Genomic DNA, 15,230 nt, shown 5'->3' with positions numbered 1-15,230 from the left:
ACAGACCAGCCATTGATAAGACATGAGAGGCACGCTACAGACTTGTGTTCCCGCCTTCTGTCGAAGAAGGCAAGCTCGCCGGCTCGGCTGCGCAGAACGCTTGCATCGCTCGATGATGAACGCCCAGGTCCTGCTTTGTCTCCTTGCGCTGGTGTTATTGGCTCGCCCTGCCGCCCTTGGAAACGTGAGTACACTAGACGACACTGTCATAACTATAGTGCGAAGCTTGTGCTGTGCAATTATAATCATTACTCACCTTAAAGCCCGTTGCACGTGGTGCGATTTTGTAGTGCGTTTTTCGCAGATGCGTATTCCGCAGATGCGAAATTCGCCATCCCGTTTCACACACACACACACACACACACGCACACACACACACACACACACACACACACATATATATATATATATATATATATATATATATATATATGTGTGTGTGTGCGTGTGTGTGTGTGTGTGTGTGTGTGTGTGTGTGTGTGTAGAAGTACACGATATTAACGCAGCTGCCGCATATATATATGCGGCATCTGCGTTTTTCGCATATACTGGTTAAGGATTCTGACTGGCGATGACGTATGAGCGAGCCGCCTCCTATTGGTCGCCTGTTTCCACCGCTACGGTGGCTACCACCGCATCTGCGTTTTTCGCAGACAAGTTCAGCACGCCGAATATCGAAAAAACGCACGCACGAAGGGGCCGGCGGCCTATTTTCCGCAGCTGCGAATTCGCACGTACGAATTCGCAGACAAAATCGCACCATGTGAAACGGGCTTAAGTCGTGGAGGACTTTGTGTAAAAATCATTAAGTTTGTCTACAGTAAAACGCCGGTTACACGTTGTTACACGGACTTTGATGTTACATAAGCGACGTCGTGTGGATCGTTGCCGTGGGCCATTGTCGTTGTAGTGTGCCATCGACAAAAAAATAACGCTTGTGCCAGCGTCAAGCCAGTGGTCTTTCTTTCAAAATAACGATGCTCAAAACAGCTGTATCACGATGACACCCTTCTTTGATTTAATTAACCAGGAGCAAGAATAAATCGGTCACGCGTGTGCAGAACATAACATTAAGTATAGAGAAGCAAACACAAATAACAATGCAATACCAGACAAGCGGGTTAATTTGACCGATGGATTAAAGTGAAAAAAAATTAAATTATGGGGTTATGGGGTTAAAAACTCATTATGAGGGAAGCCGTAGTGGGGGGCTCCGGAACAATTTTGACCTCTTGGGGTTCTTTAACGTACACCTAAATCTAAGTACACGGGTGTTCCAAAAATTTCGACCACCTAGTGGTCTTTAACATACACCAAAATTACAGCATACGGGCGTTCCGGCATTTCTCCCCCATCGAAATGCGGCCGCCGTGGTCGGGATTCAATCCCGCAACCTCGTGCATCCCAACACCATAGCCACTAAGCAACCACGGCGGGTTTTGACGGATGGATCGTGTATCTAAAATGCAAGTAATCTGCTCATAAAAGAGCTTCTAGGCTACAGGCGGTCGTTCAGCGTTTGATTAGTCTTGTTCTCAGTCATTTGGAGATTAATCAGGTATATGATTCAGTATCCTGCAGAATAGAGCAGTTCATCTACAGGTTTTGAAAGGCCTGTGTCACATCGTGTTCAATATAACGCTTGCTCTTTTTTTTTGTGGTGTATGAAGACACCTAGGTCGTTCGTGATCGACTACGAGAACAACAGGTTTCTCAAGGATGGCCAGCCAATACAGATCGTTGCGGGCGGCATCCACTACTTCCGCACCCTACCCCAGCAGTGGGATGATCGGCTAACCACCATGAAAGCCGCGGGGCTCAACGCGATACAAACGTAAGCAGAAATTTACTTTTTGTAGTCGCTGGTTCCCGCATGTCCCTGAAAAAAAGTTAGTGTTTTCCCGAAGGCGTTATTTCAAACTTCAATTTATAGCGAAGCTGTTAGACTAAAACAGCTCAAAACGTAATGTGCCAATTTTCACAGTTTTATGAAACAACTAAAACACTCAGAAACTCAATATTATGAGTAAGTGCGGGGATTGTAAGGGACAATATGCAGACTAATTTTGAAATGTCTGTGTGAATTATGGGAGAAATAACAATCTTTAAACCCTCCTCCTTGGCCCATTTAAGAGCGTTATATGAAACGCCTAAAACCTTTTTGCTGTTCCGTGGGACGACCATAAATGTCAGAAATTTTATATTTAAAGTAAATAGGGATCACTTTATGGATGACATGTGTCGGAACTTTCAAGTGTCTAGGGTAATTAAAAGCTCTGAAAATATTCACTTAACTGTAAATTCACCTTCCCCTAATTTTTATGCGTTTTATAGACAACGTGCCGTTGCTGTTCCCAGATTAGCTCGGTAAACTATGAAAGGCATGGCGAATTATATTTAGTTAAAGTAGGAAGCATGTTGCGCGTGACAAACGATAAATGTTTCATCTCTGTAGCTTCAATACAACCTCTGTAGAAAGTTACTCATTCAAGCATACCATGTATACCACTCAGCATACCACTCATTCAAGCATACCATGTATCATACTGCCGTTGTTCAAAATATGTTCCTAATTACTAAAACAACTGCGCAGCACACAAACATCAAATCAAGCGAAAATAATGGCAATGTTAATTGTCTTCTGTGACCTAACATTGGCATTCCTGGTTTAAATCAAAGCGTTGCTTAGAATGACTGAACCCTCGCTTTTCCCCGGTACTTTCATGTGTCATACCGGGTTCCTAGTTGGTTTCTCCGTCGTTCCCTGGGAAATAGACAAAGCATCTTGTTCATAGTTCATGAAAATAAGGGACAGGTTAGGGATAATGTGTACGCAAAGTTCGAAATAGGTGCCCTTGTTGCGGAATTTGCAATAAATTACGTATGGAAGTGTTTCGGAGCATTAGGAGTGTGTTTGACGAGCGGTGCAAAACTTAGCCCTCTGCCCTGACATAAAAAACGTACCCCACCAAGTTGAAGCTAGGCGAAAATAGGAAAAGCTCCATGGAAAATCAGTATGCTAAGTGAAATACGTGTGCATCAAATACAGCTTTTGTCAGAAATTTCTTAAGCAAGTGTTTGCAACTGTCACGCTGCCGTTATCAGATGTGTTTCCCAATGTCCCGAGAGAACTCTGAGCTACACGCACTTTATGTTTAGTAGAAATGGGGGTTATCTTTAGTGCAATGCGTTGTGAAATAGAATTGTTTCTGGCTTTATTACGAGCTTCACAAATTATTTCACAAATAACCGTACTTCTCTCACTATTTCTAAGCGTTAAACAACGTTTGCCTGGTGTCTTCAGCGAACTAAATAAGACACCTTGTTTATGTTCGCTGAAGATAAGGACCAGATAATGGGTCACGCGTACGCAAAATGCAAATTTTGTTTGTTAAACGTGACATATACAATAATATACGACTATTTTATGCAAGTTCTTCGGCTCGTAATGATTGTGTTTCACGAGCGGCGGGAAATTCAGCCCACTGCCCTGAGATAAGAAAAACGCCAACAAGATCAAATTCAGCAGACATCTGATGAGAACTGTGGCAAATTAACGTGCGAAGTAAGATCTCTACGTAATCCCCACGCAATAAGCGGAACTTTTATGAAAACCTGCTTTAATATATGCTCTAATGCAATATGTCATTATTGTACAGTCGCAAGCAAAAGTTTGTGGACCAAAGGTGCCACGATTTTATTTTTTTTTCTTCGCAGCCTGGGAATTGCGGCTAGAATCAAGAGCGCATGCCCACGTGCGCCTGTTAACAAATACAACGACTTAAGCCAATTCGAGGCTTCGGAGCTGCGCTTGAATATACTTAAAGTTTTCGCTGATGCCGTCGTCTTCAAACTTTCGCTCGCGACTGTACGTTATGTTTCTCAGTGTCCTGATGAAACTGTACGTCACACACAAGTTACATTTGGCGAAAATAAGGGGCACATTATGAGTCATGTGCAGGCAAAGTAGAAATTGTTGCTGGTAATGACGCCTTGTGCGATATGTTGCGTAGTCAAGCTCTTCACAGGGTACTTGATTGACTTTAAAGAGCAACTCAAGATTGAGCACGCAACTATGGCATGACTTCACATTAGAGCACTGCACGGGCCGATTTTTGCGGCCCGGGGCTGGCCCGGGTCCGTTTTTACATTGGGCGGCCCGCCCGAGCCCGATCAAAACTTTATGGCGAGACCCGGGCCCGGCCCGGGACCGGAAATAATCTACGTTACCCGCCCGGCCCGGCCCGCCACCCGTTTACCTTAAGCCCGAGCCCGGCCCGAGCCCGACTCGAACCCGGCCCGAACCTGGCCCGAGATCAAAAAATACATGTTTTTCAGAGTTGAGAAGCCCGAGAATAACTCGCAGAAAGCCCGAGCTCGGCCCGGGCCCGCGTCAAAAAACCCGAGCCCAACCCGGGCCCGGGTCAAAAAGCACACGCGATGCCCGAGCCCGGCCAAGCCCGTGAAAAAACTCTTCCACCCGGCCCGGCCCGGCCCGTGGCCGGGCCGGGCCCGGGCTTTCGGGTAAGCCCGAGCCCGTGCAGTGCTCTACTTCACATCATAAAGAACAAACTTAGGAACAGTTCGCGGATCTCTATTTCAAATGTATGAACGAAGTTATTTGAGTCTGTATTAAACTGACCAGACACACAGAGGCAATGTTTTGGAGTGTGTGATTTAGTTACAGGCAACTGAAATTTTCATTGCAACTGCTCGAAAGAAATTGCTTCGCTGGAAATTGGGTTGTGATTCTAGCAAGGTCCCACAAGTCTGCAGTGTTTTTTATTTCTATTCCTTCTAACTTTCCCCTGGTCTAGGCCGTAGACCAACTGCAGGAAGCCTTGTTAAAAGCATCCCCGTTTATTGCTCACCTTTTGCGTTGAATCGCTCGGGATGAACTGTCTTGCGAAAGAATGTTTCTGAGAGTGTGTACTTATCCGACCACCCGTTCATAATAAGTCACTCAGTCAGTCAGTGAGAATATGTCGGTCGGTCGGTCGGTCGGTCGGTCGGTTGGTCTGTGTCTAAATTCAGAGCTGCTGTACAGTGTACTTACTGCGCACCTATCGCGATGCGCAGGTACGTAGAGTGGAGCAGCCACGAACCCGAGGAAGGCCGCTACGACTTCGAGGGCCCTCAAGACCTCATGCACTTCCTGAACCTCGCCCAGAGCCACGACTTCCTGGTTCTGCTCAGGATTGGCCCGTACATCTGTGCTGAAAGGGATTTGGTGAGTGCTCGGGGCCCAGTGTGATTGCGTTCCGCCTTTGCATTTCTTAAAACGTGTTTGCTCTTTAACATTTCTTTTTAACCTTTCCATAGTTATACCCACTTTGCTTGAACTTGTTTCCTCTTTTGATCGACTGCTAGATGTAAAACCATATGATAAGCACTTGAACACACTGTACCTTGAAACTCATTCTGTTCCGATTGTACGTACGCCGTAAAAATAATAAAAAAGAGTATGTTACTTAGCTTCTGTGCGTGACCATTAGTGTAATTACGCTTGACGAATAAGCAGCTAAATCGGTGTCAAGTGCAGATGTCTTCAATAGTCTAGAAAGAATACCCGAGCTTCGCCCCAAGCCATTTGATCTCATGTTAGGACTCCAGGTTATATTTGTTCTCGAACAACAATTGCCTGTAACGCTGTCTTAGTAGCTTCACAAACAGACCAACATATCAATCTGCTGTAGAACGCCATCTTCAATCTAAGCACGGTGCCAATTTCCTGAAGCCAGCATTGACACGGATTGGAGGGAACGTATGGGGTGCAGAGAATAGATTTCGTAATCCTTAGCTGACGTAATAGTTGAGCGGAAACCCGCTAGGTGGAGAGAAGTTTTTAAAAGGCAGAATGAGACATCCACCCGCACTCATCGGTGGATGTCTCATTCTTCCCTTTCAGTAATCCTTAGCTGTACGAGTTCGACATTCGCAATCTCGTGGGAAAGCACACTTGTTCGAAGCCACCTTTCCGTGAACCCTGACAAGCTTTTCCTTCGGTATTTGCTCTGAGCCTGCTGCAATCAAACGGATTTTCACAGGTGTGGTGCAGGAAACAGATTTCGTGCTCATTTGCTGTACGAGTCCGAGTTTCGCAATCCCGAGTGGAAAGCACACGTGTTCGAAGCCACCGTTCCGTGAGCCCTGGTTTTTTTCGGTATTTGCTCTGAGCCTGTTTGAGTCAAACGGTTTTGTACGTAGTCTTCGTATATAATAGAGCTTAGCTGTATGGTAGCAGAGCTCTCTGTAATACTATTGGCCACTGAATTCGTTGAAGCACAGGAGAGAACTGGTGCGATGTCTATTCTCACCGACCCAAAGACGGCTCTTCCATGCTCGCGGAGCTTTTGCCCCGAGATCCAAACGCAACAATTCTTTGTTACATGTTTTTTAAATAGCTGAAGCTGCATCCTCAGGCCATCAAACGAAGTTGCAATGGATTCGTGGACATGTCGGTATAGTAGGAAACACTGAAGCCGACAAAATGGCTAGACCAGCACATCATTCGGCTCCTGTCATCCTAACTCACTACAAGAGAGCGGATGCTAACATTAGAACAAAACAATTAGGTTTGTTTATAGCCGAAGCTTACCGATTTGAATCAAATTCTATGAGCAGTATTCTGCATAGAGCTGACCCCCATCTACAGCTTCCTCTCTCTTCTGGAGCTGGCCATAACATAGCCTCTGTTATTCATCATACCAGGTTAGAAGTGGCATATACAGGTAGCTTTCATGTATTATACGTAGGTCGGCTATGCGTTGTTGCATGTGTGGCCATATAAGGGAGAACGTAAGCAAGTTCTGTTAAGCTGTCCTAAGTTCGAACAGAAAAGATGTGCTTTGAAGGCAGCATTGATGACAATTGATAATTGTCCTCTGAGCACAGAAAAGTTGCATGTGCCATTGGATACCGCGTCATTATAGCGATCAGCTATCAAGGCTTTATAATCTTCTTCACCGATAGTGACATTATATCTATGGAAGTAGACACTTTGTATGTCTTTGAACGAGAAGAAGAACAGAGGGGCCTCATATTTTTGTTGTCACAATCACATGAAGTCAACAGACAAGGACACCAAGAAAAGCATGGGGTAAATTACAAATTTCGTTCGAAACGTAGAAATGATAAATAAATGAAAATGGAGGTGGGCGACAGAACAAGTATCCGCAGGTGAGATATAAACCGACGCATAGATATGAACCCACGGGGTACAATGAGTTTTGTTAGATTTTAAGTGGGGGGCAGGAGACGCGGTGACGTCTTCAGGCAGCAGCATTCCTGCAGTTTTGGCAAAGTGGACGGAATGCTGTGGACAGTATGGCACAGTACTATCCCCGGTAATCGTATACAGCCAACAAAACATTCAGCAACACACCCCTGTATTGACTTGCACCTGATAGATGAATTCAGATGCGCTGATAAACAGTCGATCATGCTTGCTGCGACTCAGTTACACTGTTTCGTTTACAGAAGGAAAACCTGATGTGCATACCAGAAAGCCAGAAAAGAGAAACAGAAAGAAACGAGAACCGTTTACGTAGTAAGATTTTTATATATTACAAACAATACATTCTTATAAAGAAAATAAAGGACAGTAGTGTAGGAAGTGTTCGATTACGCTACAAAGTCAGCAGATCTTTAGAATTTCGGACTACATGCAGGTGCGTAGTAAGAAAATTGTGCTTCGGCTCCGTAGTCTTGGCTGTGCTGCCATAGAAAGTTGTCATCGGGTGTAAAGAAATCGCTTGAGAATGCAGCAGATCCAACGAGTTGGAATCTACATACAGCGAAACTTTGTGAGTGCATAAAGAGTCGAAACACCGGATGCGTTTATTGAATCTCCGCACAAAATGACATGGAAGGCTTCATTCGGGGATTGTAGACAGGTTACTGCGATGCTGCCGCAGCTGCCTCGGATGCACGAAGGCGAGCGCCTTCGGGCGGTGGTGCCATGGTTGGAGAAGAAGATCGCGGGCGTCATAGTGTTTTCTCGTTCTTTCTTTTAACGCGATAACATTAAGGGCCCCGTGTCGCAGAAAATGAGGTGTCGGCGTAGGCGTCGGGGGTGTTGCCCGGCCATGAAAATCATTCCGAAACACCCCGACCACGCAGTCCCTCCGTGTGGCGCAAGACGTCAGTGAACAAAAAATAAATTTCTCAAAGTAATATCCGTCAGAAAATCGTTAAGTACGGCTTAACCACAACCTAGCTGCAAACATGATAGCGTCGGATTGTAATTTGAATGTACGAGAAAACATAATTCTGTTACGAGGATACTCAAACACAGACCCCTTTCTAGCATTTCTACCGTAAAAGAGCGGCGCACCCGGGTAGGTTACTTGCTAAAACACCACCCAGCTGGCGCTCGCGTCCTCGGCAGGTCAAACTGGGACTTCGCCTGCCTAATGAGTTTTGGACACGCGCACGCCTCGGGGTAGCAAACCATAATCTTGTCCTGTTAACCTCTCTGCCTTTCCCTTCCCGTTTATGTCTCCCTCTCTATCAGGTATGCTGTACATGCATACATTTAATTCAAGCATTTTATGCACCCATCTCTGTAATATTTTTCATCTCTATCTCTATCCATCTCAATCTTTATCTCTATTCATATCGATCTGCCTTGGCGGATGCGTGTAGTTTAGTGCCATCTGATGGTGGTACAAGTAAACAAGTGGCGGTGACGCCCCGCGCGTCCTCCGCTGTGATGGGTGTGATGGGTTACCTATCTGGCAAGAGAACAGGGGCGCAGCACCCAAAGCCACAAAACCCGGCGAGGTTCGCAAAGAAAAGCTTCGCTATCAAAACGCGCATGCACCCACTACAACGCTAAGTCCACATACTATACACAAAAGTCATTTACAGAGTACCATGGAGGCGTCTATCCCACAGGAATGCTATGAGTGTCTTATTTGGGAGCAGCTCAAAGGCGGGACACTGCCACGATCCATAAACGTCTCGCAGGGCAAGTTCTGTGTCGCATCGCTTATCGCATTTTTTAGAGCACTGCTCAAACCAGCCCGTGAAGTACAGAAGCTCTGCAAATGCTAATTAAGTGGTCCAAGTACTCGTGAACCGCGCTGGTGGGACACAATAGTCCATCGGACAAAATACATTTTAAATAAATAATGCCTCATGCAAGCAACATTGTAACGAATGAGATGAAGAGCAGAACCTTCAAAGATGTCACTTTTTATCGAAGTGCCTTCGGAGGAAGCATTTCCGCATCCGTTCCATCCTCTGAAAGTGGATGTACCGCGAAGCTGTTGCCGACGTTACACAAGCGCCCCAACCACAAGGCGTCACGCCATCGAGATCAATGTAGCCTCCACGACCTCGTTCGCGCCCGTTCCACTGGTGCTTAGACGCCGCGGTGCACGTTCACGGCGTTCATACGGTTGTGCGTAACCCGCGTTCACGCAGTGAACGTCCGGCCCGTTCCACTGGTGCTTAGACGCCGCGGTGCACGTTCACGGCGTTCATACGGTTGTGCGTAACCCGCGTTCACGCAGTGAACGTCGCTGCAATTTTTAGATGCGAAACAGCTTATGGTCGGAGCTATGTCACTCTCTCCCTCCGCCGTGCGGCGTCCACACCCCTACTGCGCATGCGCATCTTCCGCATTCCGGAACCGGAAGCCGGCTTCCGCTTCCGTTTCCGGTTCCGGTTCCGCTTCCACTTCCGGTTGCGGAAGCCAGCTTCCGGAGAACGCTTCCGGCGTTTCGCCCGAGTGATCCCCCGGTGCTTCGCCCACTCATCATCATGCGCTTTGTCCTCTCATTCTCCTCCCGCAACGCCGCGATGAGTGCCACGGACAGCGCCAGCGTCAACGCCAGTGTCAGCGCCGTGGACAGCGCCGCGGAGAAGAGGGCTCGAGCCGCTGCCACGAAACGGCAGCGGCGACAGGCCGATCTGAAAACTAGTGTGAACTTGAGTCGACCCCATGGCTGCTTCGCATACTACTCAGGGTTCCCCTACGGGAAGGTGGTGTAATTTTTTTTACAGTCTTGCCTTGATGTCGAAAACGGTCGCAGCACCCTTTGCGCGACCGATGCAACGGACAGAGCACCCACTCATCAAGGACAGATACGTCGTGTGCACACGTTCGTCACGCACGCACGCGGGTGTGCCGGAGTGCAGCATATATCCTCATTCTAGTAGACCCTCCGCCTGGCGCAATGCATTATTTAAATAATTCAATTTCTCAAAGTAAATGGCGTCACAAGATTTCTAAAGTACAACTTACACACAACGTCCAGACATAATATCGCATGAGTAATTTGAACATACGAATCAACGTAATTTTGTTACGCGGAAACTCAAAATTATGCTAGCTCTGGAGACGAAAATATTTGTCGACGCGGCGGTGTAGCGACGGTGTACAGGCACGGACGTATAAAATTTGCCGCAGTAGCCATATAAAGCTTCGCTGTAAAAGCATATCGACAACCTTATACGACACATGGATTGCGTAGAGGTTGCGGCATTCCCCGGATGCTTCTCAAAGAGGTTTCAAGATTTTCGGACGTATTAAATTCATCTATCAGACTTTCCCTCTTAGTATGTCTTCGTCGTTGACGTTCGGCAGCATAGCGTCAAGCGTCGTCGGCGGGTTCCTCTAAAGGTTATGGCTGATGTTAGGACAAAGTGTGGCAGATCCAACCGCTGTCACCAATGTCACGACATCGGATTCTCGAACCTTGCTCTTTCGGTCCGACGTTACGATGTGGCAAGTGGCCTAGGGTGACTGGCCATGGTTGACAGGAGACATGGCGGCCGGGCCGGTACGAAGACGCGGCTGTGGCAGAAACTTAACAAATAATCGACTTATTTACTGATGGAGAGATGAGATCAATGTTTATTTATTTATTTATTAATTTATTTATTTATTTATTTATTTATTTATTTATTTGTTTGTTTATTTATTTATTTATTTATTGATATACTCTCAAGGCCCGAGGGCATTACAGAGAGGAGTGGTGAGTACATATGAAGTCATTGGCAACCTTTTTGACAATAATGGTGTCACAGATAGCAGCGATGGAGGCGGGAAGGTGGTTCCAGTCGTCGGCAGTGCGTGGTATAAATGAGTAAAAGTAATAGTTGGGTTTGCATCGTGGTATCCCCACCTTCATTTGGTGATCAATGCGAGGCGAGATATAGGATGGGTGAAGGAACAACTCATCTTTAAGAACCGGATTAGTGTAGTAGATTTTATGAAAGAGGCACAAGCGCATACACTTACGTCGTACTGCGAGGTCTGGCAAACCAAGCGTCAGTTTCATTGATGATACGCTTGCGTGGCGCGCATAATTGGATAAGATGAAACGGGCGGCCCTGTTCTGAAGTGATTCTGGAAGAGTTGTTAGGGTAGCTTGACCAGGGTCCCAGATGGAGCAGGCATATTCGAGCTTGGGACGTACTAATGTTTTATAAAGTTGTGATTTAACCTGAACAGTCGCACTGGAAAAATTACGACGTATGAAACCGAGCATGCGGTTAGCGTTATTAAATATGTATTGAAGATGCACGTTCTATGAGAGATACTAGTGATATGTATACGAGATATTTGTAACTTTCTACGGAGGCTAATGGTGTGTTATTGAGGGTATAGTACAAAGAAACAGGGCAAGAGGAAGTCCGTGAGACACGCATGCTTTTAACGCATATTAAGGGTCATTAAAGAATCGGAACACCAAGAAGATATGGCTGTGAGGTCAGATTGCAGGACAGCATGATCAGAGGCGTTGGTGGTGACGCGGTAAACTACGCAGTCATCGTCGAAAAGTTTTATAGAAGAAGTAACAAACATGGGAAGGTCGTTAATAAATATTACAAAGAGTAGTGGACCCAGAACAGACCCCTGAGGTACTCCAGACTGCACAAAAGCAATGGAAGAGTCATGACCGTTAGCAGATACATATTGGAAGCGATTAGAACGGAAACATTCAATCCAGCGCAAGATATGAGTATCGAGATTAAGATTACGCAACTTATGGAAAAGCAATTTGTGAGACATTGAGTCGAAAGCCTTCGCTAAGTCCAAGAATATACAATCTATTGTTAGTCCCTTGTCCACAGCACTAAATAAATCATTAGTAAAAACGAAGAGCTGGGTGCCACATGAAAAATATTTTCTAAAACCATGCTGACTGTAAAAAATGAGTTTGCTTCCAGAAAAGCGATAAGATGCGAGTAAATGACATGCTCCATGAGCTTACAGGGTGCGCTGGTTAATGATATGGGCCTATAATTGCATGGAGAATCAGTGGGACCTGATTTGTGCAGTGGAACCACCTTCCCTCCTTTCCAATCATTGGGCAAGGTGGATGATTATAGTGACTGAGCAAAAATGTGCGATAGTATTAACGAAGAATACGTCACCGTGTTCTTAAGAAATTTGGAATTGATATGATCAATTCCTGCACAAGAAGATATTTTTAGCTTTGTAATCAAACTAGCAATAGCCAACAGCATCAAAAGAGACAGGGTTCATGGGAATGTAATCAGCAAACGAGATGTCAGGATAAACATGGGGCGATGTAGCAGAAAAAAAATCACAGCATATCCACGAAGTGAATGATGATGAGTGGCGAAGCACCGGGGGATCATTAGGGTAAACCACAGCTACGGACGAGAGATAAAGAGAGCGCGCGTCGGGAACGAGAGAGAAAATTACACCATCTTCCCGTAGGGGAACCCTGAGTAGTATGCGAAGCAGCCATGGGGTCGACTCAAGGTAGTTTTATTAGCTGTATAAACTTGGACATGCAGGAGCACCAGCAACGCGCAGAACTGTTGTCGACGCCGTCGGCGTTTTGCCCGCGTTCGCACCGAACGCGCGCAAAGTGGAACCGAAACCGGAAGTGGAACCCGAAGTGGAACCGGAACCGGAACGCCATCTAGTAAACACTTCATAAAACTACAGGTGGCTACGGACATACAACGCCATCTATTGAGCAATTCATAAACTAGAGGTGGCTACATACTACTACTACTACTACTACTACTACTACTACTACTACTACTACTACTGCTACTGCTACTACTACTACTACTACTACTACTACTACTACTACAGAGGAGGAAACGACCCACATCCTAAGGAGCTTCGCCCCTAAAATGACATGAATACATTGTTTAATGATTCGCAGCAGTCATGGGGGGGGGGGGGGGGGGGTGTATAGAAACACTATTTTCATCACACCATTCAATCGAAGATGACTTCTTGTCACTGACTATATTCCATAATTTATGCGGGTTATCAAAAAGAATTGAAGGCAGAGTAACTTGATAAAATTCGCTCTTAGAAAGTGCGATAGCTTGCTTTTATTCGTAGTCAGCAGTGACATAGGCGTGCCAATGCTCTGCACTATCGGCTTTCTTGGTGCGCCGAAAAAGTCTCTTCTTTTTATTTAGCAGACGTTTAAGACGTGCATTGAACCATGGTGCATGCGAGTTAGAAGTGATACGTATAATTGGAATGAAGCGCTGATTGAGTGACAGTACTTCCTGTTTAAATAGGCACCAATTTTCTTAACGGTTCTTGAGTGGAAGTTCGGAAAATAGTCAGTGATAAACATTTCTAAAGCCAGGTTAATAGAATCAAAGTCAGCATTTTTATAATCGCGAATTTGTTTAGACGATTTAACAGATGGAACAGAAGCACGTAAGTCAAACTGCATTATACAATGATCACTTAGACCTGGCAAGTAAGATATAGCGGAAACAAGATGTGGTGCTGTCGTGAGGATTAAATCCAAAATGTTCGCAGAAAGTGTTGTGCACCGAGTCGGTTTAAGGGCGAGCTGCGTTAAGTTGAAGTCTAAACAAATATTGATGAAAGATGAGCACTCGGACGAACTATTGATTGCTGAGGAAAAATCATTACACCAATTAATAGTAGGGTAGTTGAAGTCGCCAAGGATCAATAACGGATACGAAGGAAATCTTACGGTTAGATTACTGAGTGCATCATGAAAGTCTGAACAAAATGCGTTAGATGAAGTGGGCGACCGGTAACACAAACAAAAGATGAAGTCCCTGTGCCCTGCGCGTATATGCGCGCATACTAATTCAAGAGGCGACGAAGTGCTATGTTGCTACTGATAATCCCGTTACGGACAGCTATCAGTACACCGCCACCAGTGCGCGGTTCACGATCGCATCGAAAGAATTTGTAGCTGCTATGAAATGCCAATATTTCGCGGTCAGTAATTTTACTCGAAAGCCATGTCTCGGTTAGCACTACAATATCGGCTTCGCATGTATCGATAACTGCGGACAGCTGATCGCGCTTATTGCATACACTGCGTATGTTCGAATACAGGACGGAGACCGGTTTTTCCCTAGTAGCATTGGGTGGCTATAACTGTGGCGCACGGGAATTGCTAGGACTGGCAGTGGATATGTTAGTACGGTTTGCAGTTCTGCCATCAGAAGGATCCATTTCACGCACTTGGCGCACGCAGTATGACAGTAAACATAGCACTTCCTGTTAATATACAGCTTGTTGAAACGGAGCGTGAATTGTTGGTCGCTAGCCCTACCAAATTCAAGTAGCTTTTTACGCGACTGACGCGTAACCATGCAAAAATCTTCACCGAACGAGACGCTCGAGTCACTCAATTTGGTGCCTTGAGAAATTATACTTTCCCTTAGTTTGGACGAAGCGAATTTAACAATAATGGGTCGTGGTCGTTTCGCAATGTAATGGCCTAACGTATGAGCACGGGAGATACCGTCGTCGGGGAAACTAAGGCTTAAAGTTCTAGAAACGACATCGCGCATCTGCTCTTCAGATTGTGTACATATTTCAGATGGGTTGTCTGCGAGACCATAGAAAATAAGGTCGTCCCGACGCGATCTGTCCTCGAGCTCATCTAAACGCGAGCTCAAAGCAGCAGCGTGGCCGTTGACGCCGTCGTTTATAATAATCGGCAGATTTGTAACGTCTTGGGATGCATCGTAGGACTGAACAATGGACTCAACAGCAGCAAGACGGGTAGCCAAATCGGATACCTTTTTCTCCAGTTGCTCTTGGTTATTTGTAACGAGTGTAAGCATATCGATCAGCTCAGTATGACGAGCATTCGACTGAGCTGAAAGAGCAGTAATTGCGACCAGGACGTCGCTATTCTGGTCGTCCTGAGGACCGGGGTTCAATTCTACGTCCCCAGACAAAAGAAGTAACTTGACTACACATACACATTCGCTGGAAATGT

At 45.8% G+C, this 15,230-nt stretch overlaps 1 protein-coding gene across 1 annotated transcript in view; it reads left to right on the top strand.

Moving 5' to 3' along the window:
• The window catches only part of LOC119454231 (beta-galactosidase-like), a 58,883-nt gene continuing 43,653 nt past the window's right edge, over positions 1–15,230 (top strand). The window contains exons 1-3 of the mRNA XM_037716211.2: positions 1–184; positions 1,671–1,834; positions 5,080–5,230. Of these exons, the coding sequence (XP_037572139.2) occupies positions 23–184; positions 1,671–1,834; positions 5,080–5,230 (477 nt within the window). The 5' untranslated portion in view covers positions 1–22. The remainder of the gene's footprint in view (positions 185–1,670; positions 1,835–5,079; positions 5,231–15,230) is intronic.

This window comes from Dermacentor silvarum, chromosome 5 (assembly GCF_013339745.2).
Source record: "Dermacentor silvarum isolate Dsil-2018 chromosome 5, BIME_Dsil_1.4, whole genome shotgun sequence".
Lineage (NCBI taxonomy): Eukaryota > Metazoa > Arthropoda > Arachnida > Ixodida > Ixodidae > Dermacentor > Dermacentor silvarum.
Note: the sequence above shows the minus strand (reverse complement) of the source record. Positions and strands in the feature narration are given on the sequence as shown.